This window comes from Eulemur rufifrons, chromosome 19 (assembly GCF_041146395.1).
Source record: "Eulemur rufifrons isolate Redbay chromosome 19, OSU_ERuf_1, whole genome shotgun sequence".
In the NCBI taxonomy this organism is placed as follows: domain Eukaryota; kingdom Metazoa; phylum Chordata; class Mammalia; order Primates; family Lemuridae; genus Eulemur; species Eulemur rufifrons.
This window is the reverse complement of record NC_091001.1, coordinates 23,828,165-23,853,239: the sequence shown is the minus strand read 5'-3', so window position 1 is coordinate 23,853,239 and position 25,075 is coordinate 23,828,165. Positions and strand designations below refer to the sequence as shown.

The following is a 25,075-nucleotide window of genomic DNA, read 5'->3' as shown; positions in this document are numbered from 1 at the left end:
AATGAACACCATCTGGGTACCAAACCATGTAACCAAAAACATTGATCCTCCCGTAATATTTTGAAATAAAAAAAGCAAGAAAGAAAATGAGAGGGAATGCTTTCAGGGATATCATATGGGAAAATACTGGTAATCTTCACTTGCAGGGGTGCCTGGCCATGCTGAACCACTTTCATACAAGTGTGACTATTTTAAGATGTTGATGACTGGTTTATCCTTTTAATCAAAATATGGAGAGTTTTAAAAGGTTTCATTAAAAATGAATATCCCAACTGTTTCCAGGGAAATGCTTTTTGATCTTAAGGGCTTTGAGATAATTGGTGTTCAGGAAGCCAAAGGCAGTTGGTTTGCTTGCTCTGACGGAAGCTGGGGCGGATCGCTGCCATCCTGAAAACACGAGTGCTGTGCTGCTGACCTGCTTTAGTGTCTCTCTTGCTATGCTTCCGGGCACATTTATTGAAGTTGTACATTTGACTAGGGGGAAATCGAAATTAAAAGGCCACTCTTGTTTGATTTATCAGAGATGTCGATTAATATTTTCTGAGCAAACTGTGAAGTCCTTTCTATTAAAGAAGTATAGAAAATAGGCTTTGGGCACATTCGGGTCTGATGAAAATTTATCTCATGGGGCCGGGTGAGGCAGGAGATAAATAGCAAGAAATAAGAAGAGAGAATAGAAAAATACAGGGAGAGAAGAGGAAGGGGAAGAGCTGAAAGAAAGGAGACAAGCATTGACAAGGGGAAAAGACAAAAGAGATAAAGAAAGAAGGAGAGAAAGGAGGAGTGAATAAATAAGAGGTGGGATAATAATGGTAAGAAAAAGAGACAGAGGCAAAAGAGAAAAAACAAACAAAAGCAATGAATGCAGACTTGGGAGTCTGGCAATTTATTGTGAAGTGCCACTTGTATAAGACACACTGCAGAGATGCTAGCTTCAGAGGTTAATGATGGCAGTAATCATGATTCCAATTTACAACAAATGGGATGAAAGGCAGCCCAACCCCAAATGGGGAGACCTTACAGTGAAGGCAGTGGAATAATAACATAGCAGCAGTTGAGGAACACAGGGATGCTGGGACGTTGGATTAATTTTCCTGTGTGTGACACCATTTTGTATTTGATGCATGATCCAATGTTAACAGGAAAAAAAATGTTTGCTCATTAATTGAACTCTGAATCACAGCAAAGAAGTTTAGATGTTCATGTGAACATATTTTAAGTTTTATTCTGTGATTAATCTCCTCTTAGCACTGACTTTGGGCCAGGACTTGGTCTCCTACACCTCCTTTCCTTCCAGTCCTTGCTGCCCAGTGGTTTTCTACTGCCAGGGGTCAGTGCAGCTGTTTCATTGTAAGAGCTCACTCTCTCTCTGAAGCCTGGAACCATTGTAGAATGGGCATAACGAATAATTTTCTAAGCTAGTTTTCAAAGTTCTTTTCCCTGTATGCATGATTATGTCTGTGTATTCTCTTGATAGATTATCCATCAAGATTCCTCTTAATCAGAGGCCTGTGCTGTGGTGAGCACCCATCTCCATCAGAACCTCCCTCACCCGAGTTTACCACCACAAAGGCCTAAGCATTTGCAAAAGACTATGTTTTGGAGAAGAAAGGAAGGTACTCTGCATAACAGGGGGAGAAAAATTTAGAAATCACAGAGCAAGGAGTGGGGTGAGGAGAAGAAATGGGAGAGAGACAGACTCACTCAGTCACAGAAATGGCAGGAGCTTGTGTGCAATATGTACGATGAAATCCTATAAACGTATTCTACAGAATCAACTAGAGTTACAAATTCTCTGAGTAAATTTTTTGTTGTGGATCCCCAAAAAGAGGCAGAGTTTCTTCTCTGGTCTGCATGAAGTTGGACAAAGGCAGCAGTTGAGGTAGTCAGATTTGAAGAGGCCAGATTTAGAAGAAAGCTTTGGACACTATAGACTTCTACATGCCATGGAATTGGAGCTTTTAGTGGGTGGGTTTGGGAAGAGATCAAAGTAATTTAATTTGGATCTCCAGGAGCACGTATAGCTACTTTGCTTTCCATATGTCTGAGAACAAAATATATGTTGGGGCATGTATGCCAGTTGATATACAAACATTTGATACTTTTAAGGATGACTTGTTTTTAAATAGATTCATGAGTGTAAGTCTTCTCTCCCTATTTAGACTATGAGCTCTTTGAGGACAGAAGTGTATCTTCTCTGACTTTTGAATAACCTGCAGCATCTAGCTTACTACTAAGTACATATCGTATTCAGTAAGAGAGTGTGCCTCCTAGACTGCCTGAATCCACTCACTCTCTCTCATCTTCACCCTTTGGTATGCATGGGCTGTCATTACTTTTGAAGATGATTCTCCAAGGAGGGAGGGCCATGTGTATACTTGGATCACAGAGAACCAGACACAGAGCTGAGCTACAGACACTTATGCTTTAGAGTCATTGGCAGCATGGTCCTTTACAGACTATAACACTAATTATAATTTTTCTCCAATGCAGGCAATAGGTTTCTTCATGGGTCCCCATCTGTGTTCAAGATTCAAGTCAAGCACCAGACTATAGTTAAAAAGTAAAGAAACAATCAGAGCTTATTGAAATGATGTCATTATAGCTAAATAAGAAAAAAATCCCAACTAAAAATTGAATTGAGTAAAGCTTTTTCTTTACCCATCCTTGCTGGTGACTATGTTCTACCAGCATTGGTGTGCCAAAGTGAATCAAAGTCCAAATGGATATCGACTGTATTCATATCTAGGGAGGATCAGTATGAAATGCACAGATGATTGGACTCTCACAGAATGGTATATCTTCCCTCTTCCCCTCTTACTTCCCAATGCCCCTTTGAGAACTGTGTGAAGGTAAAGTCAAAAAGAAAGTTCTTACATTCTTAAATCCTCTGTAGAGAATCTGAAGCTCTTTCTTGGTGAATTTGCTCTGGGCTTCCAGAAGCTCCAGGGCCTCAGGCCGATGCCTGACGGTGGCCATCTCCAGCTCATCTTCCACGCTGTCTGTGGAGCAAAGCAGAGAGAGTCTTAAGGCAGGTCCCTGCTCACCAATGCTATACACAGCAACACAGGAAGATAGAAGAAAACATTGCTAGATGCACATGATTTGTCCACAGAGGAAAAATCCTCACAATGCAAATGATGGTCCTTACGTTTCCCAAATTTAACAGTTTTAAGCTAAGATACTTCTACATGATATTTTTTTTGCACATTCTAGTCAGTAACATAAACATTGCAATCCTCGCATTTTTACAGTACAGTTTGAAACATGTAAAAAAATCACCAACAATCCAATCTCAAATTTGTGTGTATATACTGAATACTAGTTATAAAAATGGAATTGTTGTTTAATAACAATTGGTAACACCCTATGTATCATGCAACTACCAGAGAGAACTCTGCAATACTGTCCGAGGATTCCATCGAAATCAAGGTATTTTGCCTGGGGCTACAATAAAATGCTCAGATTAGGTGCTGATGTAGGTAAAAGAACCAGCAGACAGTTTGATGGCCATAAACCTGGTTTCATAGGTGCACATGGATGGATGGGGAGACCTACGGGATCTTCTGTTTGGGCCCCATTGTGTAGCCAATAGGGCCTATAGCTATAGATAAGCTTTAAAATGTTGTGCTTTGCTTTGTGAATTATATTTAAACCATAATTTCTCAAGGACACTTTATGCAAAAAGAATTATATGTTTGGGAAATCCTTAAACTTTAACATACTTTTGGAACAAAATATTGAAATATTAATACATAGATTTGAGTGGATCTGTGACAAAGAATCCTGTTTAACTTTGTATTTTGCTTAACCCAATTGACTCCAAAGGTATTTGTCAATAGAACCTTTTCTGCCCCCAGGTAACATCTGGTAATATCTGCACATTTGCTCTGAGGTCATGTAGCATAAGTTTAAAAGTGTTGGTGATACGTTATAGTCTGGATGCTTGTATCTCAAAAGACTGTATCCTTCAGCCCAGCTTCTTTGTAGTGGGGTCAGGTAGAGGCCGAAGAGAATTTTCCCTGTTGTGTAAACCAGTTCCCACCTCAGATGAGGAACTCAGGCAGAACAAAACATCCAGGCTCAGTATGAAGCTGTGGCCTTCCCCTTCATTAATATATCCCATCTCTTGCCTACAGATTAAAGACTCAGAGAGGAAAGTCTAAGGAAAATAGTCACTTCTCAGCTCTTCTGGTCCCAGAGCCACCAAGACCTCCAATCCCTTGTCCCATGAGTCAGTTATAAATGTAGTCATTTTTGCCAAAGTCACACCACTTTTGACACTAATAGTGCTACCTCTTGCTAAAATCTGCACCTAGGTACTGTCTTGCCTCACTGAGAGCATTGAGAGTCCAGAGCTCTCACTTAGAAAGGAAACGAAGGGCAGTGGATCCTTCATCTTCACATGTCCTAATTACTACCATCAAGGAGTTTACAAAAAGCCAATGATAATGATGAAACAAATACTTGGCATGGCTATATTTGTGAAATGAGTAACAAGAGATAAAAGCAAACATTTGTTTTGTACTTTTCACATTATAATAATTTATTTGGAAACAGTGACATGGAAATGCATCAGAATAGTGATGGATGGATAAGAATAATAGAGAAAGACATGAAGAGATGGGAATGCCAACAATAACTCTGAGCTAACAAGAATAAAATTGATGCAAAAGTACGTAAATATGCACCTAATGTATGTGGGAAGAGCTAAAAAGTAGCTGGAAAAAGGCCAACTACACATTAACAAATTGACCTCAGGCTGCACTTTAGAGGGAGAATAAAAAAAGCCAAAATGGGGCTCCTTCAACTTTCTCCTTCTTCATCTGAACAAGTAGGTTGATTCCACTCAATGGGTCCTGAGATACAGAGAGGATGAAGGAAAATTTTGCTCCTAAAAACTGTTGATGAGATGAAGTGAACTATGTTATATTACTGCACTTGCCAATGCAGAAATAAACGCCATGCAACAGAGCTAATTAAGTAGATAACATCAGATAGAACAACTCTGCTTTCTTGAAAAATGTCTGATGTAAGCTTCTTTGGAATCATTTATAGTATAATTTCTTCAACCCAAAATGTTCTTTCCTTTTCTACCTGTTAAAATTTATATATCTTTCATGATCCTATTTAAATATTAGAGCCTCGTCTCCGAAGCCTTTCTGGATTGTCCCACTGTGTAGAAGAGATGACTTCCTGGTCAAAGTTCCCACACTCTACCTCTTATACAGCAGGTACAGCAAAACCTTATGATCTGTTCTTGTTTGTTTTCTCCATTGTGAATTCCTTGGAGACAGGATCAATGTCTTACATATCTGTACATCTTCTGGACCTAACATGGAGTCTGATACACCACAGTCACTCAAGAATGATTTGGCTAATAAATGATGTTGCTGCTCAAGTTTCCATTCCTCTGGCGCCCTTGAACTTCAGCTGCCCTCTAGGGAAATATTTTTCAAACTGAAGTTTGCAGGTTATTGGTGGACCTTAAATGTCTTCTTTAGAACCACTGTGTGCTCTCCTCAATGTTCCGAGAAACACAGCATAGGCAAAAGTAGAGAGAATTGTAATTAGATTTTCTGAGCAGTCTTTCAATCATAGAGTGACCTTGTCTAGACCTAGTGACTCTTCTACCGGAAAGAAACAAAACAGCGCACTAACCCCTCGACCTTCATATTGCGCAGCAGTCTGAGCCGCATCACCAACAGATTTCTTCCTCTGCAGATGCCAAGTCTGAACAAAAGGCACAGGGCTGGAGGACCAGTATAACTGAATTAGGTATGTGTGTGATAGGATGATCATCACATGCAATATCCAAAAAGTACCACATTGAAGTGTCTGCCTGCGGGCTCTCTTGTTTTTCCAGCTGTCTGGTACCTTACTTCTTAATGACTCTTAACTGCCAAAGGGCTGTTTCTATTTCTAGGAGGCTGACAGGCTCTAAAAACATACCTGAAATCATCAGCAATCACAAGCATATGATACATTTAAAAAGCATCACCACCAAACCCAATCAACTCTGATTCCTGGAGGCAAACTCGGTGGGGAGCACAGCCTGACTCTACACAGGACTCTGAATTCATGTTGTGACTCAGCCACTTTTTAAGAGCATGCATTTTAGGGGATTTTAATACAGTACCCAACATTTACTGAGCTCCTGCTATATGCCAGGAGAATGGGCTAGGTGTCTTACTGGCATTATTCTAATTGTCACAATAACCCCCATGATGAGATATAATGGTCCATTTTTCACATACATGCAGACAACAATCTCATAGAGGTGAAGAAATGCATGGCCAGATGTCACATGGAAAAAAGATGGAGACAGGATTTACACCCAAGTCTTTGATCCCACAGCTTATGTTCTTTCCACGTTGCCACATTCTGTCTTTCAAAGTCATCAGAAATAATGATGATAAAAATAATGACCACCTCTCTTCTCTCCTGTACTGTCAAACTTCTCAGAAAAGTTGACTATATCCATTGGGTCCATTTCCAACGTCTTGCTTTTCCCTTAATCTGCTTCAGTCTGACTGCTGGTTCTTTGTGTCCCCCAAATTCATACATTGAAGGCTTAACTCTCAATACAACTGTATTTGGACCTAGGGCTTTAAGGAAGTAGTTATGGTTGAATGAAGTCACAAAGATAGGACCCTGATTCAGTAGGACGTGTGTCCTTATGAGACAAGCAAGACACACCAGGGATGTGGGCTCACAGAGGACAGGCCAAGGATACAAGAAGAAGACAGTATCCTGCTGGTGCCTTGACCTTGGACTTCCAGCCTTTAGAACTAGAGAAAATAATTTCTGTAGGTTGAGCCACCCAGTCTGTGGTATTTTGTTTTGGCAGTCCTAGTAAACTAATCCATCCACCTATATTCCAATGCCATAAAATACTAATAAAAGCAGGTCTTGTTCACAGAGTTTGCCCAGTGAGTTCTGGGCAGTTTGCTAGCTAATTGTATCAATTATTTTTCATAACACCCATCAAGAGAGGGATTATCATCCCCTTTTTATAGATAAGAAATCTTAGGCTTGGAGAGTCCAAGTAACTTGGCTTAACCCGAGTCACCCAAGATCAAATGGCTAGTTGCTGATGGAGCAGAGAGGTGTCTTCAACACCCCCAAAGTCTAGGTTTTTAAGCATTAAGCTGAGATTGTTAATAAACTTTTGGAGGGTGATGACCAAGTCTGTGAATGTCACCCCTAGAGCAGGAGCTCTTGTATCCCCTCCTCTTCCACTTCTTATTGTAACCAATAAAGGCCATTCCTTCTGTTAAAAGAAATTATTAATAAAAACCACCAGCCTATAGAGAACTTTTGCTCTAAGCCTGGTTGTAGTTTATCTCATTTCAATACTGACAGAAGTTCAGTGAGATAGCTATTGTTGCCTTGATTTTACAAGGCGTAAACTGGGACACACAGAACTTCAATAACTTATTCAAGGTCACGCAGCTAGTAAGCGACAGAGCTGGAATTTGATCGCTGGCTTTTTGACACCAAAGATCCAGAGCTTAGTCAATGTGCTATTTTGAGAGATGGTAACAGTTATAGTTTTTGATTTGAAATCCTAGGGGTTAAAACATTTTAAACCACAAACCACTTGGTCATTGAACCTCCAATGCCTCAATTTCCTTCCAGGGGAAACACTGCCTGGGCATTTTGAGATCATCAGGGTGGTGCACAAAGCTGTGCTGTTAAGAAATGGGAGGTAGAATAAGGTACAGAAGTGAGGGGATCTCAGAGCTGGGAAGAACACAGAAGGTGATTTTTTTTTTTCCCCTGCATTTTACCACTGGGAAATTTACATTTGAAAAGGCTGAGTGGTTTGTCGGATAAAAACCAGAACCTCCTGAACAGTCTCCAGGCTCTGCCACGGTGTAACTGCTCAGGCATCTTGCTGAGGAGCTAATTCCAATGTTGCCTTTGCATCCTGAGATAAGCTAAATACAAATAGTATTTTAATTCATGTATCTTCGAACAGGTTTAATTTTAATCAGACAACAAATTCCCAAACCCAGACACTTTTGAGCTTCCTGGCTGTCTCTCTGTGTTCTTTGTTCCTTAGATTTAAGTCTCTCAGGGCCAAGGTTGTCCTGGGTCTGAGTCAACAGTCCCCTCAGGCCATGACACACTTGGGCTAGAAATTGGAATTCAAATCCTTTGGGAACAACCGAATGAGTTTTAAAAATAGGCATCTTTCTCCCCTTTCTCACAACTTCTCTTAAACTATAGTAGAAGCTATTACAACTCAACTCATACATAATTATGCAAATTTGACTCTGAGATCAAACCCTACCCTCCAGAACATTACTACAGAGCATTGTCCTTTACAAACAAATGTGAGTGTGAGTCCTGCCTTCTGAAGACATATGTTCGTAAACAAGGCTTCTAATGCAGAAATCAAATCATTTTTGAAGAATCACGTCACTCTTTTGAGGAAGCTGCTTCAGAACTCAGGCCATACACAGAGAGTTGAGTCCTTACCCATCGCAGCACAGGTCCTGCCAGAATACTGGCCAGACTGGTCCAGCAGCATCCAATTTGGCCCTCTACAAGTGCCCAATAAAAGAATGTGAAATAAAAGAATAATTATTTGAAGCATTCCAAGGATAGTGGAAATATCTACAGGAAGTCCTATTTCTAAACACAATATGACCCTTTAAAAATACATGTGTCCAGGAAGGACACCCAAGAAGTTAACAGAGTGGTTGCTTCTAAGGAGAGGAATTGGATAGCTGAGGGGACAGGGGTCAAAGGGGACTTCACCAATGTCACTGAATCCTTTTTGTGTATCCTTTGATTTTTGAACCATGTGACTGTACAGGCTTTTTAAAATAAATTTTTAAAGATTTAAAATAAATAAATGTGCCCATTTTTCATTATAAAAAGATCATAAGTACTATAACTTTAAAATTCAATTTGAACTGAAATTGATTTATCTAGACAAAGATTCAGGCTGCTTCACTTATATTGCTTTATCTCATTTATAAAAATACCCTTTGAATCTTCACTCCTAATGTTTACCTTTGATTACATTGGTCTAATAGTGACTTGATTAGTATGGCAATAACATCATGATGAAATTGATTTCTTTCTAACGATATGTTACATATTATTAAATATTTAGAAGCTTGGTCCAGTGGCAGGTGTTGGAAGATGGTTTCCAATGCTGGAAGATTCTTAGCCATAGCATTGGAAACTACCCCGAGGACCTTTGGAATAAAGAGGTGATGCTGTTGTTTGATTAATGTTCAAATCTAACACACCAGGACAAAGATAAAACGGCCTGGAGGAAGATTTCCAAAGCTATTTTTCATGGCACTGATATAATTTCTTTCTTCCCTTCCTTTCTACTTGAAAAACTTGCAGGGTGTGGACAGGATGTTCAGATACTCAGCATTTCATTCCTAAGTTCCACTGCTCACGATGTTCAAAGATAATCACTTGAGAAAACAGTTTCAGGGGTGGAGGAATTTTCTCATGCTCACGCAGCTGCACAGATGAGAAATGAGGTAGGGGAGGGAGTCAGGACCTGCCCCAAACCTCTCTTCCCTCTTCCTCTTCCTCTTCCATCATTTGACTTCCCTGGATGGACAGTTCAAACCTGAGCCAGGCCCTGTAAGCAACTCTTTAAACTTTGACAAATTGAAATGCTTTATCTCAAGGCCTGGGACTCCCTTGATTTTCTGTCTTCACAACAATTCACCCATCCACCCACCAAGAGCTATTTTAAGGTGCATGTGGAGAGCATATGAACAATTAATTCCAAGCTGATCACATGCAGCCTGCGAGTAGAAAGCAACCCATCCATCTGAAACACTGCAGGAATCCCAGACCATCCTGAACAATTGGAACTCCAATGTTTTAGTTAGTCTGATTGGTGTTTCTGGAACCCTGACCCTGAAATGAAAGTATGTTAGGACAAAAAAAAAAAAAACAAAAAAACCTCTTATAGTTGGTACTTTATCCTATTTAATATTCATATATCACATTGAAAAAGAAAAGTAGTTTGAAAATGGCCAGTTATTTTGAACGTCTTCTATTACAGGCGGTTTTTGGCAATGACATTGCAATTTCCATTCCAGAAGAACTTGAATTGCTTTGCAATTTCGTGATTGAATTCAATCACGTATAAAATATTACAACCTAGAGATGAACTGCTGGAGCTATTTCTCACAGCACTTATGAATGGATTGTCTCTACCTTATTTATAAACATAAATAACTCCTCAACAAGGTTAAATTTTAAAAAATAATCACCCAATTGAAGTGCTTATTATCAGCATTAATCCATCTTATTAGTACAGCAAGTCATGAATGGCTGTTTACAATGGAAGCTATTATTTTTTAGGCAGTAGGGTCTTAATTGATTTTTGGCAAATGAAGAGAAATAAAAATTATATTGCCAATCATAACACACAAAGAGAAAATCTACAATAGAAATGCTGGTGGGGGGGGCAGTGGGGGAGGGAGGTGGGGAGAAGGAAACAAAGAATGTGATTGAATTTATATAGAAAGACCAAAAAAGATTGATATTCTAGTCAGGAGAGGCAAAACATGAGAGAGATTATGATCAAAGAAAAAAATTTTCTAAAGTATTGAAACGTGGAGAGAGATGAAGAAAGGTAGCTCAGATTAGTTCACTAAATTAAACAATGCCCTAAGAAAGGAGTTTTTCTTGAACTTTTATAGATTTTTCTCCTTTTGTCTTAAAAATCTAATATTAAGAACTACTTTTCATAGCGTTTTCTATGTGGAAGCACTTTACATATATTAACTCATAAAAATCCCCATCAGTATAATATGAATGCTGTATTCCTGTTCTAGGATGAAGACATTGGCACAGAGAGTTTAAGTAACTTGCCCAGGGTCACACAGTAACACAGTAACACTGGGAGTTCTTGTTCTAGGATTCATGCAATTAACTATTCTGCTATTCTACCTTTCCTAGAACAAGAAAGAGAGAGAATGATGTCCCGTTTATCTAGAAATCACACACTCAAATAAGAAACAGAAAATTAACAGCAAAAGAGCTCCAAGCAGAAAATAGAGTTATGTTAGAATTGCAAGTTGCCTTGAATCCAGTCCCTTAAGTTTGTAAATTTGCATCAAAATACAGAGCCTTAACTTCAGTGGCAGAACTGGGCCTAAACCCTGGTCTCCTTGAATCCTAGTCAAAGTGCTGCAGCACTTTGCCAATGCCTGTCACAATGTCCTTTATCAATAAGAGTGACCCCATCGCTACTGTATCCATGGTTTTAATCGGCTTCTGACATCACATCAGAAGCAGGTGCAGATGGGGAAGGAGGAGGGTAAATGAGCAGGAGCCCATGAGCCACAGTAATAAATAGCACCTAACTTTCCATGGCTGGTTCTTTGTCATAAACAAAATTATTTCCACTTTCATTATTATATCTAAGCAATGTGATTATTCTATTCACCAATATTGTCATTCTGCTTTTACAGATGAGGAAATCAGTGTTGGAAGGAATGACATAACTTATAAAGGACATAGAAATAGGAAGTTATGGAGTCAGGACTTAAACTCAAGCTTTCTGACCCTAATGTGTAGAAGTGACAGCTGATTGAGAAGAAAGGAGGGAATATAACGTTGAAAAAGGTCATAAGTATATTAGAGAAAATAGTAATGATAAAATGTCAGTGACCAGCTTTTGATCTGTAATCTTTACTTACTATGCTTACTTTACTTCAGAAGGTGACAGAGAAGTGACACATTTTTTAAAAAATTGTTAATTGAAAATTGCAGCACTATTCACAATAGCCAAAATATGGAAACAACCTAAGTGTCCATCGCTGGATGAATGGATAAAGAAACTGCGGTGTATATACAATGGAATATCTTTCAGTCTTAAGAAAGAAAGGGATCTTTCCATTTGCAACAACTTGGATGAACCTGAAGGACATTATGTTAAGTGAAATAAGCCACACAGAGAAAAAAATAATACTGCATGATCTCACTTACATGTGGAATCTAAAAAAAAAACAAAGTTGATTACACAGAGATAGAGAATAAAATAGTGGTTTGGAGAAAAACACTCCAAAGTTGATTACACAGAGATAGAGGAGCAAAGTTGATGACACAGAGATAGAGAATAAAACAGTGGTTTGGAGCCAGAGGAATTGGGAAGATTTAGGTCAAAGGATACAAAGTAACAGATACATAAGATGAAAAAGTCTAGAGATCTAATGTAAGTGAAGGCTATAGACAATATTGTATTACATTTGAGATTCTTGCTGAAATAATAGATTTTAGGTGCTCTTGCCACACACTTAAAATGGGTAGCTATGTGAGATGATAAATATGTTACTTTGCTTGACTGTAGTAACCATTTCACCATTTATATGTTTATCAAAGCTTCATGTTATGCAAATTAAACATATACAATAACATTTAAAAAATTTCCACTTAAAAATTTATTGTAAAGTAATAAACATACAGAAATATATTTATGCAAAATATCATGCCCCGTTCATAAGATGTTACCATGCTGCTTTAGGAAGTAGGCAGTAGACAGATGGAATCAATTATCTAAGGAGTCAACAAGAGCTTGGGTAAGCTTAGTAATACTAAATTTCTGGTAGTATATTAGGGTATGATTTGGAGCTATTATCAGTGATGGCAATAATATGCTGCCATAAAATATTTATCCATCATGGCTATGTTTAAAACAGAATGGGAAAATTGACCAGCAATCTGGGTTTTGTTATGTTCCTTCTACTTTTATGCTTGTTTCTTGGTTTTGAGAAAGTTAGACTGCTTAGTCTAAACATCAGCTTGACATTTATTGTGTTGCTCAAATAAGTTAGTAAAACTCTCTAAGCCTTACTTCCTTCATATTTTTAATGGCATAAAAATGGACATAAAATAGTACTCAATATTATAGAATAGGGTGACTGTGGGCTTTAAATGAGATAGTACATGTGTCTGGCACATAGTAAACACACGGTGATACTGTTGTTGTTATTATTTGTAGCAGTATTAGGATTATGTCCAACAATATCTAGTGTCCCCCTTTAACGTAATGAGCAGGACAGTGCCTGGGAACACTAAAGTGCTGGCAAATTATTCAATTGTTCCAAATTTCTGTTTTTTCCTGGGTCTATTTCCTAACTCTGGCATTGGACACTGTGTTTAACCTTGCCAAGCCTCAATTTAAAGATTTATAAACTGAAAATAATATTTGTATCAATTTCAGAAAGTTATTCCGAGATATTGAATTACTTATTGGCAGGCAGTAATTAATCAAGAAATGACAGCAATTATGATTATTAAGAATTATTGCACGCTTCTCAAATGAGGCATTATTGTATTACTAGAATCTTGAGGAGTGAGAGCTCTGGAGCAGCAATTCTTGAGTTTGAATTCCTTTTCTGACACTTGTTAGCTTTGTGACCTTGGGCAAGGTGCTTAGTCTCTCTGTGCTTCAGTTTCTTCATCAATGAAAGGGGGACAACTACAGGACCTACTGCAAAATGTTGCCAGGAGGTTGAAAGGAGATAATGTGTATAAAACATTTAAAACAGTGCCTGGCACATAGTATTTAAAATATCAATTATTATCTCATGTACTTATTAATAAGTCCTTTGAAATGAGTATTATTTTGCCCATATTAGATGGATAAATTGAGGTACAGGGAGGTTGTATAACTTGTCCAAAGACACACACAGCAAGAGTAATTTTGTCAGTTGCCAAAGCCCTTGCCCTGAAAGTTGTACCGAGCTGCTTCTTTTTGTAGGGACTGTGTGCAGATGAATTACTCATAGTGGGATCCATTAGAAACCACAGCTCCCTTAGGGCCTTTTACACTCTTCCAGTTTGGTATTGATAAGAGAAGAAGGGCCATTTTTTGGAATGGAATTTTAGACGTTTAGACAATAACCAAAGTTTATAGCCTGTCATTTCCTCCCACACACCTTCTGATCTAATATCCTAGACAGTTCTCTATTCCCTGAACGAAGCCTGAATTGTTGCCTTTTATGCTTTTGCTTATACTATCTCCTTTATATGAATTTGTCTTTCTTCCTCCTTATCCTTCTCTGTCTCTATTCTCTAAAACTGATACCAATGGGGAAGAGGCTTGACTGAGGAGAGGCCTCCTCAGACTTCCGTGCAGCATGTGTCTTTGTTGTTGGCTCTGATTGCTTTCTATATCAATGACCTATTTGAATAACTGTCATCTCCTCTGTTACGTGAACATCTGGATGCAAGAGATCTATCTTGGTTATCATGTCACTACTAACGTCCAGCATAGTCTGGACATTAGAGACAATTTATTCATTAAATATTTATTGAGTGCCTGTTATGAGCCAGGCACTGTTCAAGGCACAGGAGACACTGGAATGAACAAAAAAGACAAAATTCTTTTTCAGATGGACCTGAAATTCTCATGGAAGAGTCACTAATTGGACATCTGAGTGGGGATATCGAGGGGGCAGATGGACACATGGTTCTGGAGTTGACAACACAGTCTAGGCTGAAGATATAAATGTCAGAGTTAGTACCATATATGTTAATATAGTTAAAACCATGAAACTCAATGAGATCACTAAAGGAGTAAATGTTGACGGAAAATACTAATTCTTTATTTTATTAAATAAAGGAATAAATTAAAAAAATTAGAAGGACCAAGGAGTGACAAGAACTGCAGAGTAGGAAAGCCCAAGATAGGACCAGCCTTGAAATTACTCAGTTTCTAAGAATTATTAATACTTTTCCTGGTGGGTACAGTGATCTGGAAGCATGTCTCAGACCTTCCTGCCATGGTGGTGTTCAACAAGAAAACAACTGAGCTGTAATGCTGTATTCAACACTCATTGAACACAGACACAATTTCCGCCTGGTCTTTACATTTATGTTTTAAAATGCTTGTCCATGGAAAGGTAGTGTCTCTCTTTGAGCTCATTTTTCCTCTGAGTTCAGAGGCAGCTTGGTTGTAATCATGCCACCCAAATAATGATGCCTGAACTCATCTTGATGTGACCGAGATGGGGCAGTCATGGCAAAAACCATAAAACCACCCTCCGCATCATAAAGTGAAAAGAGTTGGAAGTGATCTCAGAGAACCTGGAAAAATGCTATGAAGAAACAAAGCGTGGGAATTTATTGCATGGGCTCTGCCTGGTTTCCCCCATTAGACTGTGAGATCCCAGTGGGTTGGATCCATGTCTGGCTTGCTCATGGTTGCATCACTGGCACCTAGGATCATGCCTGCCACGTAGCGGGTATAGATAAAAATTTTTCAAATGACTGAACAACCTTGGCTTGAGTCCTAGCTCTGCTGCTTAGTAGCTATGTAATTTGGGACAAGTCAGTAAAACCTCAAATCCTCAATCTCTTTCTCTGCAAAATGGTGACAATCTTAATACTTGAACAATAACTGAAGATTAAATAGAATAATGTATTAAAGACTTTTTCACAGTGCATGGTGCATCTTAGAAATCCACATGCAATCTTGCTGCTATTGTATGATGACTTTGCTGCCGATCCTTCTAACATCTGCTCACCTAAAGCATTAATCAATTTTACACTGTCATTGAAATAAATGTGATTTTTACTACCTCCAGGAATACTCACTGGAGAATATGTCTACCTCCAAGCAGAGTCAGAGAACAGTATGATATGCTATGGAATTGTTTGTCTATCTAAAGTTTCAAAGTCTCAGATGAGAATGGTCTGAGGAAAGGTAAAAAAGGTTTCCTCTGTCAGTTCATTGCCAGAACTTTTGCTATTCTTTTTTGTTTATTTGTTTTTTAATGAAATCTTACAAGCAAAGATGGGCCAATGTAAAGAACTGTTGCCCATCACAATTGCTGCTCCAAATCCCTTGGTAAGAAGTCAATTTGAAAGTAAGAAGGCTACACTTTAACCCTGCAATCTAAGCAGATAACATAGCAATGCTCTGTATTTAATAGACCTGGTGGAGTGGAAAATTGAGTCTGCTTGAAGTATCAAGTTCCCATCTGAGCAGAAACCAGACTCATTGACCGGACTCATGTTTAGCCTAAATATTACTTCTTAGGTCAATGTAAATGGAAAGTAAGTATATATAACTTCCATTAGAAGCTACATTGGTGACCAAACATGAAAGTATTAATAAAAGAAAAACAGAATTATTTTATTTATCTAATATTCTACTCAATTTTTTTTTGTTTGTTTATTTTTGGTAAATAGTCATCACTTCACCCATTTGGGCCCAAATTAACAGTAACAAAAATAGTGAAAGAATCCAGTGAGAAGCAAAATATTTCATCATATAGGTAATCTGAAAAAATAAAAAAATAAAAGATACACAACAAGAACAAATCATCATCAACAACAAAGTTGTTTAAAGCTTGTTCAAGAATGACTTGTGTTCTTTAGGTAGTTCAGGCACTTTTCTTTAGGCACTGTTAGCCAATGTGTCTAAAATAAAACTGTCATCTTTCCCTAACTCACTTTCATGGTCTTCCTTCTCCACTCCTTATCTTGATTAAGATCACCATTATTGGTGATTTTGGTGGAATTATTTTGTCTCTTTCCTATCTTTCACTCAATACCACCAAATTTTTCCAATATTTTCAATATACACACCTTTGACGTGTGTTTCAAATTCATCCTCCCCCTTCCACTGTGACTGCCATATATTCAGGTCTTTGTCATCTCTTGTATGCAGGGTAGTCTAGTGGTGAAGACCCCAAGCTCTGGTATTACAGTATTTAAGGTCAAATCTCTGCTTTGGTATGTAATTGTGAGATACTGGCTTAGTGATTTAATTTCTTTGTTCAGTTTTCTCTTCTAAGTGGGGATTATAACTGTACCTTCCTCGTAGGCTTGCAGTGAATATTAGCAATACTTGTTCCGGAGTAGAATAGTGTTGTGCTCAATAAAATTTAGCTGTTAATGTTATCTCTTGCATAGACTTTCTAAGCGCTTTTACAACCAATTTTTATATCTTCTTTCCTTTTCTCCCTCAACAATTTAACTGCCTTCTGATTTATTTTTGTGTTATTTTATCACTCTGAGTTTCAGTTGGTTGTTGATTCAGAAACCAATGCCTCACTAAGTTTTGTTGATAGTTTTGACACTCTGTCTGTGTCTTGTCTTCCAGTGTTGTTCTTGACCCTTTCCTAGTCTTTTCTGTGACTACAAGTTCACCATTAACCCACTTAAAATGGGACTGCTGTCCAGCTTGCTCTATTTTTGGCTGTCTCTAGGCATCCCTATCCCTAGTCAAGACAGGGAATCAGTCTCCAGCTTAACAACCTCACACAAAATCCCCATTGCCTCTCTGCAGTATATATCTAGCCTTGTTTTGGTTGGAAGGTCCCTCAAAATCTGACCCAGCTCACTTTTCTGGCTGTTTCTCTTCCCTACTTCTTGTCCTTCCTGACTGTCTCAAGCTTTATCCTTTCAAGAACCTAAACTGCTCCTCCTTTTTCTCCCTCTGATGAAATGGTGATTGTTCTTCAAAGGGCCCAGCTGAAATATTACCCCTTTGTGCAATGCACCTAGGTGAGATTCCATTTCATGTGTGACTACAAAAGTCATGATCATCATAGTAGTAGTAGAATAAAGCAAGAGCAGCCAACATTTATTGACCGCTTACTAGCCAGCCACTGTTCTAAACACTTCACATGGTCATTAATCCTTAGAGCAAACTTATAGGATATTTACTATTATTATTTCCATGTTACAGATAAGGAAATTAAAGCCCAGAAAGGGTAAGCAACTTAGCTTAAGTTTCTATAGCTAGTTAGTCACAGAACTAGTATTTGAACCAGAAGGGCTAGTCCCAGAGTTATCACACTTAACTTCTTAATTCTAATGCATCTCTAATTGCTTCCTGCTGCATTTTACTTATATTCACTGTATTCAAGTGATCTATTAATATATATGTGTCTATTTCAGTACAATGCCAGTCTTCTAACATTAGTGATCTATGTGTTCCTCTGTGCCTGGCACTATCACTTTTCAAATAGTTAATGCTTCATAACTGTCTGCCATATTGAAGTGCAATTCATTAAACCTGCCAACAGGAAACAGTGATCTTGGAACTCTTGTCTCTAGCTCTCCTATACTAAGACCCATTCATGATTTAATAACTTTTACTGGTAGATACATCATGGACCAGGAAAAAAATGCCCAACTTTCCATTTATCACTAAATACTTATGTGACTTTGGGCAAGCCACTTAAGGTTTGTAAAAATTAAATTTATAAACCTTCATGGGTTATGCCTCTGTTCCTCCAAAGATTTTCTGACTACATGCCCAGGTCAGAGCCGTTAGCCAAATTCACCAAGGAGTTAGTATGAGATTAATTAATTGTCGGAAGGTTGAACTTTTTTTTTTGGATTTCCAGGACATTACTGTTGTATTTTTAATTGGCAGTACGTTGGCAGTTCAAGTCTCTTTTTGCAAACAAATCCTCCATCAGTCAAATGCTGATGGTTTCTCTGCCAAGAGAGGCATCTAAAACTTTCTATGATCAATATGCAACCAGGAAAAACAAAACACACTGAAATGTTTTGCTATATTTGACAACAAAACTCTGAAATACAGTTAGGGAATTATGTTTTGCAATTATATGAGGCAATGTACTGATGGTGGCTTATCGGTTATGAGTAGTCTAGTCTGACAATAACCTTGTTGCATTCACTCTCTCATTTCTACTCAAATCAAAAACAAAAACCCCTGGAATGAAGCTTTAATTTAGTGAATCAATTATTTTGATTAAATGAGGGCACTGAGATATGACTGAGTAGCTGTTATTATGAGTCAAATTTAAATAAAAATGTGTATACATATACATATAATCAAGTGTTGAATGTTTTATCTTTTGCATTAGTTCTTGCCCATTATCTAGTAAGTAACCTTTTGTCACCATAATGTCCTTTGAATAAATAAGGAAAACGATTAATTTATTCTTTAGATAAAAGAACCGGGGCATAGAGACATAAAGTAAATTACTCAGAGTTACTTATTGAGGAGATATAGCCATAGACTTGGTGGCATTTATTTTTTAAAGAAAAAGTATTTGTGCTTATGTGGAGTATAAGTAGCTAGGAATTTCTTGACACTAAGCCATCATAAAGTAGCTAGTTAAGTTCCTTAATCCTACAAATATCTATTCAATGTCAATATACTTTGTGAGTTAGTTGTCAGCCTCCAAGATATCATAGAATTGGAAATAAATTTTACAAGAGGAGGAGCAGTGTGACTGACTGAGAATTGAAATCGGTCCTGTGGAAGCCAACTCCTGGCTCCCAAGATGGACAAAATCTGGGAAACGTTTTCTTTATCTGGCTTCCTGGTATACCCTTTACCCTTCCAAATGCAGCTATAGGTCTGGGAGGCTGACCTCTATGGACAATATCAGCTGGACTTCTTGCCCTTGTGCTTCCCATTGGGTTTGGACAATGGAGAGGAGGAAGAGGAAGAAAGAGAGACAGTGATATTTATTCTTTGGGCTCCCTCCCTGGTGGGTTGACAATGGCTGTATTTCTCTTACAAGAACCAGAGCCCCTGCTGGGAAGCCCTCTCTTATAGGTACAGCTATAGGTACTGCTTTCTCCACCTCCTGGTAACTGTCAGTCTAGAAATGATAATTTTCACCCTTGTTGACACTGGGTACTTCACCAGCCTTATTGGCTCCTGAAACCCTGTTTACATCTTTGCAAATAGTTCTTTCATTAAAATGTCCTCTATTGCCCCATTTAAATGTGCCTTATGTTTTCTTCCTGGACCTTAACTGATATCAAATCACAGGATGTTAGTGTTGAAAAATACTGGACTTGGAGTTGAGTTTCTTATCCCAGATTTTTTTTTTTTTTTTTGGTAACAGCTTTGTGATTTTGAACAAATCATTTCCCTACTCTAATCCTCATATTCCTCACATATAAAACAGAGTATATTTCTTATAGCAGGCTATTACTACTACTACTATTATTGTAATATGCTATATTACTTTATAACACTTAAAACAGGATGATTATTTCCTTAGCCAATATCTAGTCCAGTGGGCTCTACTGTATGCCACAGCTCCATGAAATTTTCCTTCACTTCTCCTTGCATTTTTCCAGTAAGTCTTCTATGGGTGTGACAGTCCCGTATCTTACAGTCATTCAGTAAATGTATCTGTACCACTGAACTAAGGGGATTTGGGGTATAGAGTTTTGTTTACCCAATTTCTCAGTTGTAGGATTCTACACAAATCATTACAACCTTTCTAGGCCACCGTTGCCTCAATTGTGAAACGGGCATGTAAAACATACCTTCTTGGAGACAAAAGGCCAGATCTAGTGTTTTCCCATGTTTCTTTTCAATTTGAAGGTTCAGGTTATGAAAAAGAGCTATATGATAGACCTACAAGGTCTTCCTCAATCACTGTCAGAGGTGATCTGTGCAGCTCAGCTTGACAAAGTGATGAAGACACTTTGGAGTCAGAACCCTAGCTCTGTTAATCGAAGGAGTTGTTTTATTTCTCTGCACCTCTGTTTTTTTAGTCATTCTATCTTCCTACCTCAGAAGGAGGTTGAATTACCAGTTGAGTTAATATTTGTCATATATTCCCACTCAAGATGTTTCATATACTAAGTGCTGTGCATGAATTACCTTATTTAATCCCCATGGCGACCCATTTTTTCCCGATGATCAGAATGATCTTTCTTTCTATATCGCTAACAAGCTATGCTCCGTTCCTTCTTATGCAACTCTCTCTCCGACCCTCATATTATTGGCTTTTTCTCATGTTAGGGTCTCAAACATCACCTCATCAGTGAGGGTGTCTTTGACCCAGTCAAAATAGCTCCTCTACCTACATTCATTTTCCAGCATATTATCACAGGTCTACTTCCTCTATAATACTCATCACTTAGAGATTATCTTTGTTTTCATGTTTATTCTCTCTCTTCTCATGTAAGCTTCACAAGGTCAGAGAATTGATCGTGTTTTACTCCCCACTAGAAAGCCAGTGCCTAGTCTCAGGCCTGCACACAGGGTCTCTCGAAACTATTGTGGAATGAATGACTAATTAAAAAACTAAGGGACAGAGAATTTACCTAAATAACTCCAGGCATTTTGTTTAGTAAGAGGCACAACAGGAATTCAAACACATGCCAGGAGGATACAAAAGCCCAAAACCTTCCCTTTGCCTCTTTCAACAGTTCCTGGAAGAGATAATGAAGATCTGAGCCAGAGCCAGAGAACAAGACTATAAAGGAAAAGAGAATTTAAAAGACACTTCAGAGAGAAAATTGACCAGAGTTTAGTAACCAATAAAGTGGTGGTGGGGGGCGGATCAGAACACGGAGGGAAGGAGCTGACTTCAGCCACTGGGCAGCTATTGATGCCAATGAATGATCTACGAGACTCAGAGTGAGTGGTTCTGAGCAGTGGTGATCAGGTTAGTAACTTTGGCTGTATTGTCATCAGCATCCTGGGATAGATGTTCAAAGAGCAGCGGGCAGTTGGCTGCCACTGGGACAGTGGGATAGGCCAAAAACTTGAACAAAATAGTCCTTAGCTCAGACCCAGGTGTCACCAGTCCCTGTCCCCATCCCATTTCTCACTCTTTTGGGGAATTATTAGTGTCAGGTGAAAGACACTCCGAGGCCTAAATTAACTCTTATTATAATGTATCTATTACTTTTGTTCAACCACCGGCCACATGGCTCGATTGGAGAAGGCCACTGGCTGTTGTGTGGATCTGCCAGCTCCTTTTCCTCAAAGCCATGCGTGTTGTTCAACACCTTCCCAAGGCAGTGGAATTTTTTGACATTTGTCTGACAGTCTTCTCAAACGTCACAGTCAAGCTGTGTGGTTTCACATAGGATTTTGCAGCTTACAATTTTTGTCTTTGATTAAAGATAAGAAATACATTTAATTTTCAAAAATTTAAGAATGTCTATGGTTCTTCATGTAGAAAGTCTTTGTCATGTGCTACTTCTTTTAATGCTTTCATTTGAGGCACACACAGCAGAACTAATATTCAAGTCTGCATTTAACAAATGACTATAAAAATATATATTTTCCAAATATTGAGAATATTAAGTCTATGTAACAAAAAACTCAAGAGGTAATATATATGCTGTGTTAAAAAATATAAAAAAGGCCAATTTGAAAAACAATTTTCTAATATATATTAGGAAACTTGCATTCAGATAAATCAATTCTTTAATCTAGTAATTCAAAATTTAAGAGAAAATTTTAAAAAGCATGTATAGATATATACACAGAACCATTTATCACAGTACTATATATATTGACCAGGGGAGGTAAAGGGGAAGACAATTTAAATATTCAAAACCAGGGAATGGGGTCAAATACAATATACTGTAGCTATGCAATGTAATATTAAGCTTCCTGTTAAAAATGATGTTTACAAAAAGTTTTAATAATAAGGTTAATATTTATAAAAAGCCTGCCATGTCAAAAAAAATAAAAATTTGGTGCATATATGATCTCATTAATGTACATACGTTGATGAAAATATATATTACTAGTTATTTGTAATTACTTCAGGGTAGCAGATTATATGTTTTGCTGTGTTTGTATGTTGCGTGTGGTTTCTTATTTTTCTTGAACTTTCCAAATTGACTGCCCTGAACATGAGTGACTTTTGTAAACACAATAAAATAAACCATTCACCTCCCAACTCTGGAGGAGAAGGAGGAGAAGAATAGAGAGGAGGAGGAGGGCTGTCCTATGCAAGAAGGAGCAGATTCACTGCATATTGCTCTTAAGGGTGGGATGTGGACCAATATGGTTGGAATTTAAAAGGAAAGCCGATTTTAGCTCAGTGTAATGAAGAATGCTCCTTAATCGTACAATGACCAGACTGGTGGCTTCCTGAGGAACGAGTGTGACTCTTTGGGATGACCAAGGGAGACATGGAGTAGATGAGGTGGAGCTAGATGTCTTCTTATGTTCCCTTCAAACTCTAAGGTTCTTTGATTCTGGGAACCTAAGTGCTCCCTAATTCAGCAAGAGTTGAGCTTTTCTGCAGAAAATACATTTCTTTTCTTTTGTTATTTACATGCTATTGATAAGTCTCAGTTTTCTGCCATGAAGAGCTCTTTCTTATATGCCTTCCTGGAAAAAGAAAATAAAATGTAGAATGAGTATTGACCCTTTACTAAACTGACTTTCAGCCCCCTAGTTTTGGAGCATTATGGGATCGGTGGAGAAACTTCCTTCAGCTACTGTACAGGTCACTCAAGCCTAGAACCATCCCAGTCAAGCCAGGACTCACCCCAGGGCTCTCTGTGTGCCCACCTTTCCTCCTGGAAGCCCAGGGTCCTCTCCCACTCTGGGACTTGGCTATACCCACCTTCTTTTTGTCGCATGTTCCCAAAACATATTTTCAATTTTGTGCCCAATTGCTTAGGGCTCAGATTATGAATAGAGTTTTAACAAAATCACCTAACTGACGTAGTAATGGAATTAGTGTGGTCTTCTTTTTAGGTAGACTACTTTCATGTGCTGGGGTTTTCTCTGATAGATGGTTACTAGGGAAACTGGTGACTGGTAGGGAAAAAAAAGAGTTTTATATCTGCCGACCTTATGGGGTACACAAATCACTGGCCAAGTCAAGAGTCGGTCAGTATCAGCCAGTTCCATAAAATCCCATTAGTATTTACAGTCATTCTCATCATTATTTTAATATCTTCTATTTTTTTTCCTCTCAAGAAACATACTTTTTCCTCACATTTAGTTGAAAATTGAGTTGCATCCTCTGTGAACATTTATTTGGCTTTACCCCCTACTGCTGCAAGAAGAATGCTAACAGGACATGACGATTTTATTCTTCACCAAGTGAATATACAGATCCATTTGAAAGTTACACTTTATCTGTCCACATTGTACAAATAACTATGTTTTCAGTAAATACTGGTAAATTGGCAATTTTGATTCCAAGTTGAAAGGAGAAAAGTAATGACTCTAATAACCAACATTCGCTGACAAATAGAGGCAATAAAATCACCGGCAGCTTCAATATCATGTGGGATTAGGGCTCCGGCATTTTTCTGGATTGCAGCCATCTAGGTTGCCGATGACAAGTTCTGTTTTGTTTGTGAGATGGGGTGCCTGTGTGTGCTATGAAAAAAAATCAAAGCATTGTATCTTGACCATAATTTTAATTTTCTCATGTATGGATTATTACTAATAAAAGTTATTTTGTCTTGCCCCTTCTTTCCACAGAATGTAATGTAAGCTCTAGTGAAACAGGTTTTTTTTTTGTTTTGTTTAATCTGTTTTATTTACTGCCCTATCTCCCAGCACAAGGAGCAGGAACCGACATATAATAAATATTTGTTGAATAAATAAGTGAATTAATTAAATCTTATTATTATGAGATTCAATGGTCAATTGTGTTGTGAAGACTAGTGAAATGCTAGGGCATTCACAATGGAATCCATAAGTCCTACAAAATAGTGTGGTGGACTATAAAGACAGTAGGTGGAGATATGAGTCATAGCCCCAAACTTAAGGTATTTCACCTCGCTTTTTAACATTCCTTACTAGTAAAGGACACCACCTTCTCTGATTCTAGTTCTTTGATGCTTGAAAAAAAAAGTGTATGAAAGAATGTGCACTGGAATATTTGTAAATATACATTATAAATTTTATATAGAATCTTCACAAAATAAATTATGAGTTTTCGATAAGATAACCTCTCTTTTCTACTCCTTAAGGCTGAACGCCACAAAACTGGAGAGAAAAAGATGATGGTTAGCCTTATATGGGCTATCACACACAGTTATTTAATCAGATACTAATCTACATGTTGCTGTGAAGGTATTTTGTAGATGTGTTAATGCCTACAATCAGTTGACATTAGGTAAAGGGTAGATTACCCTGAATAATGTGGGTGAGCCTCATCTAATCAGTTGAAGGCCTTAAGCAAAAACTGAGGCTTCCTGGAGAAGAAGAAATTTTGCCTGAAGACTGCAGCATCGAATCTTTCCTGAGTTTCCAGCTGCCAATCTACCCTATGAATTTTGGACATGGCAGCCCCCTAGCCAATTCCGTCAAACAAATCCCTTTACATATACATTTCTAAGTGTATGTATA

The 25,075-nt window shown here is 38.1% G+C and overlaps 1 protein-coding gene across 7 annotated transcripts in view; it reads right to left on the bottom strand.

Annotated features, from left to right (window-relative positions):
- KCNIP4 (potassium voltage-gated channel interacting protein 4) overlaps positions 1 to 25,075 on the bottom strand; it is a 1,112,575-nt gene that overhangs the window by 97,561 nt on the left and 989,939 nt on the right. For 6 of the 7 annotated variants that reach the window (XM_069494040.1, XM_069494045.1, XM_069494044.1 and 3 more), the window contains one exon: positions 2,878 to 3,002. In XM_069494040.1, the coding sequence (XP_069350141.1) occupies positions 2,878 to 3,002 (125 nt within the window). Of the gene's footprint in view, positions 1 to 2,877; positions 3,003 to 25,075 lie in introns of those variants that run through there. The other variant, XM_069494047.1, reaches the window with a different exon arrangement.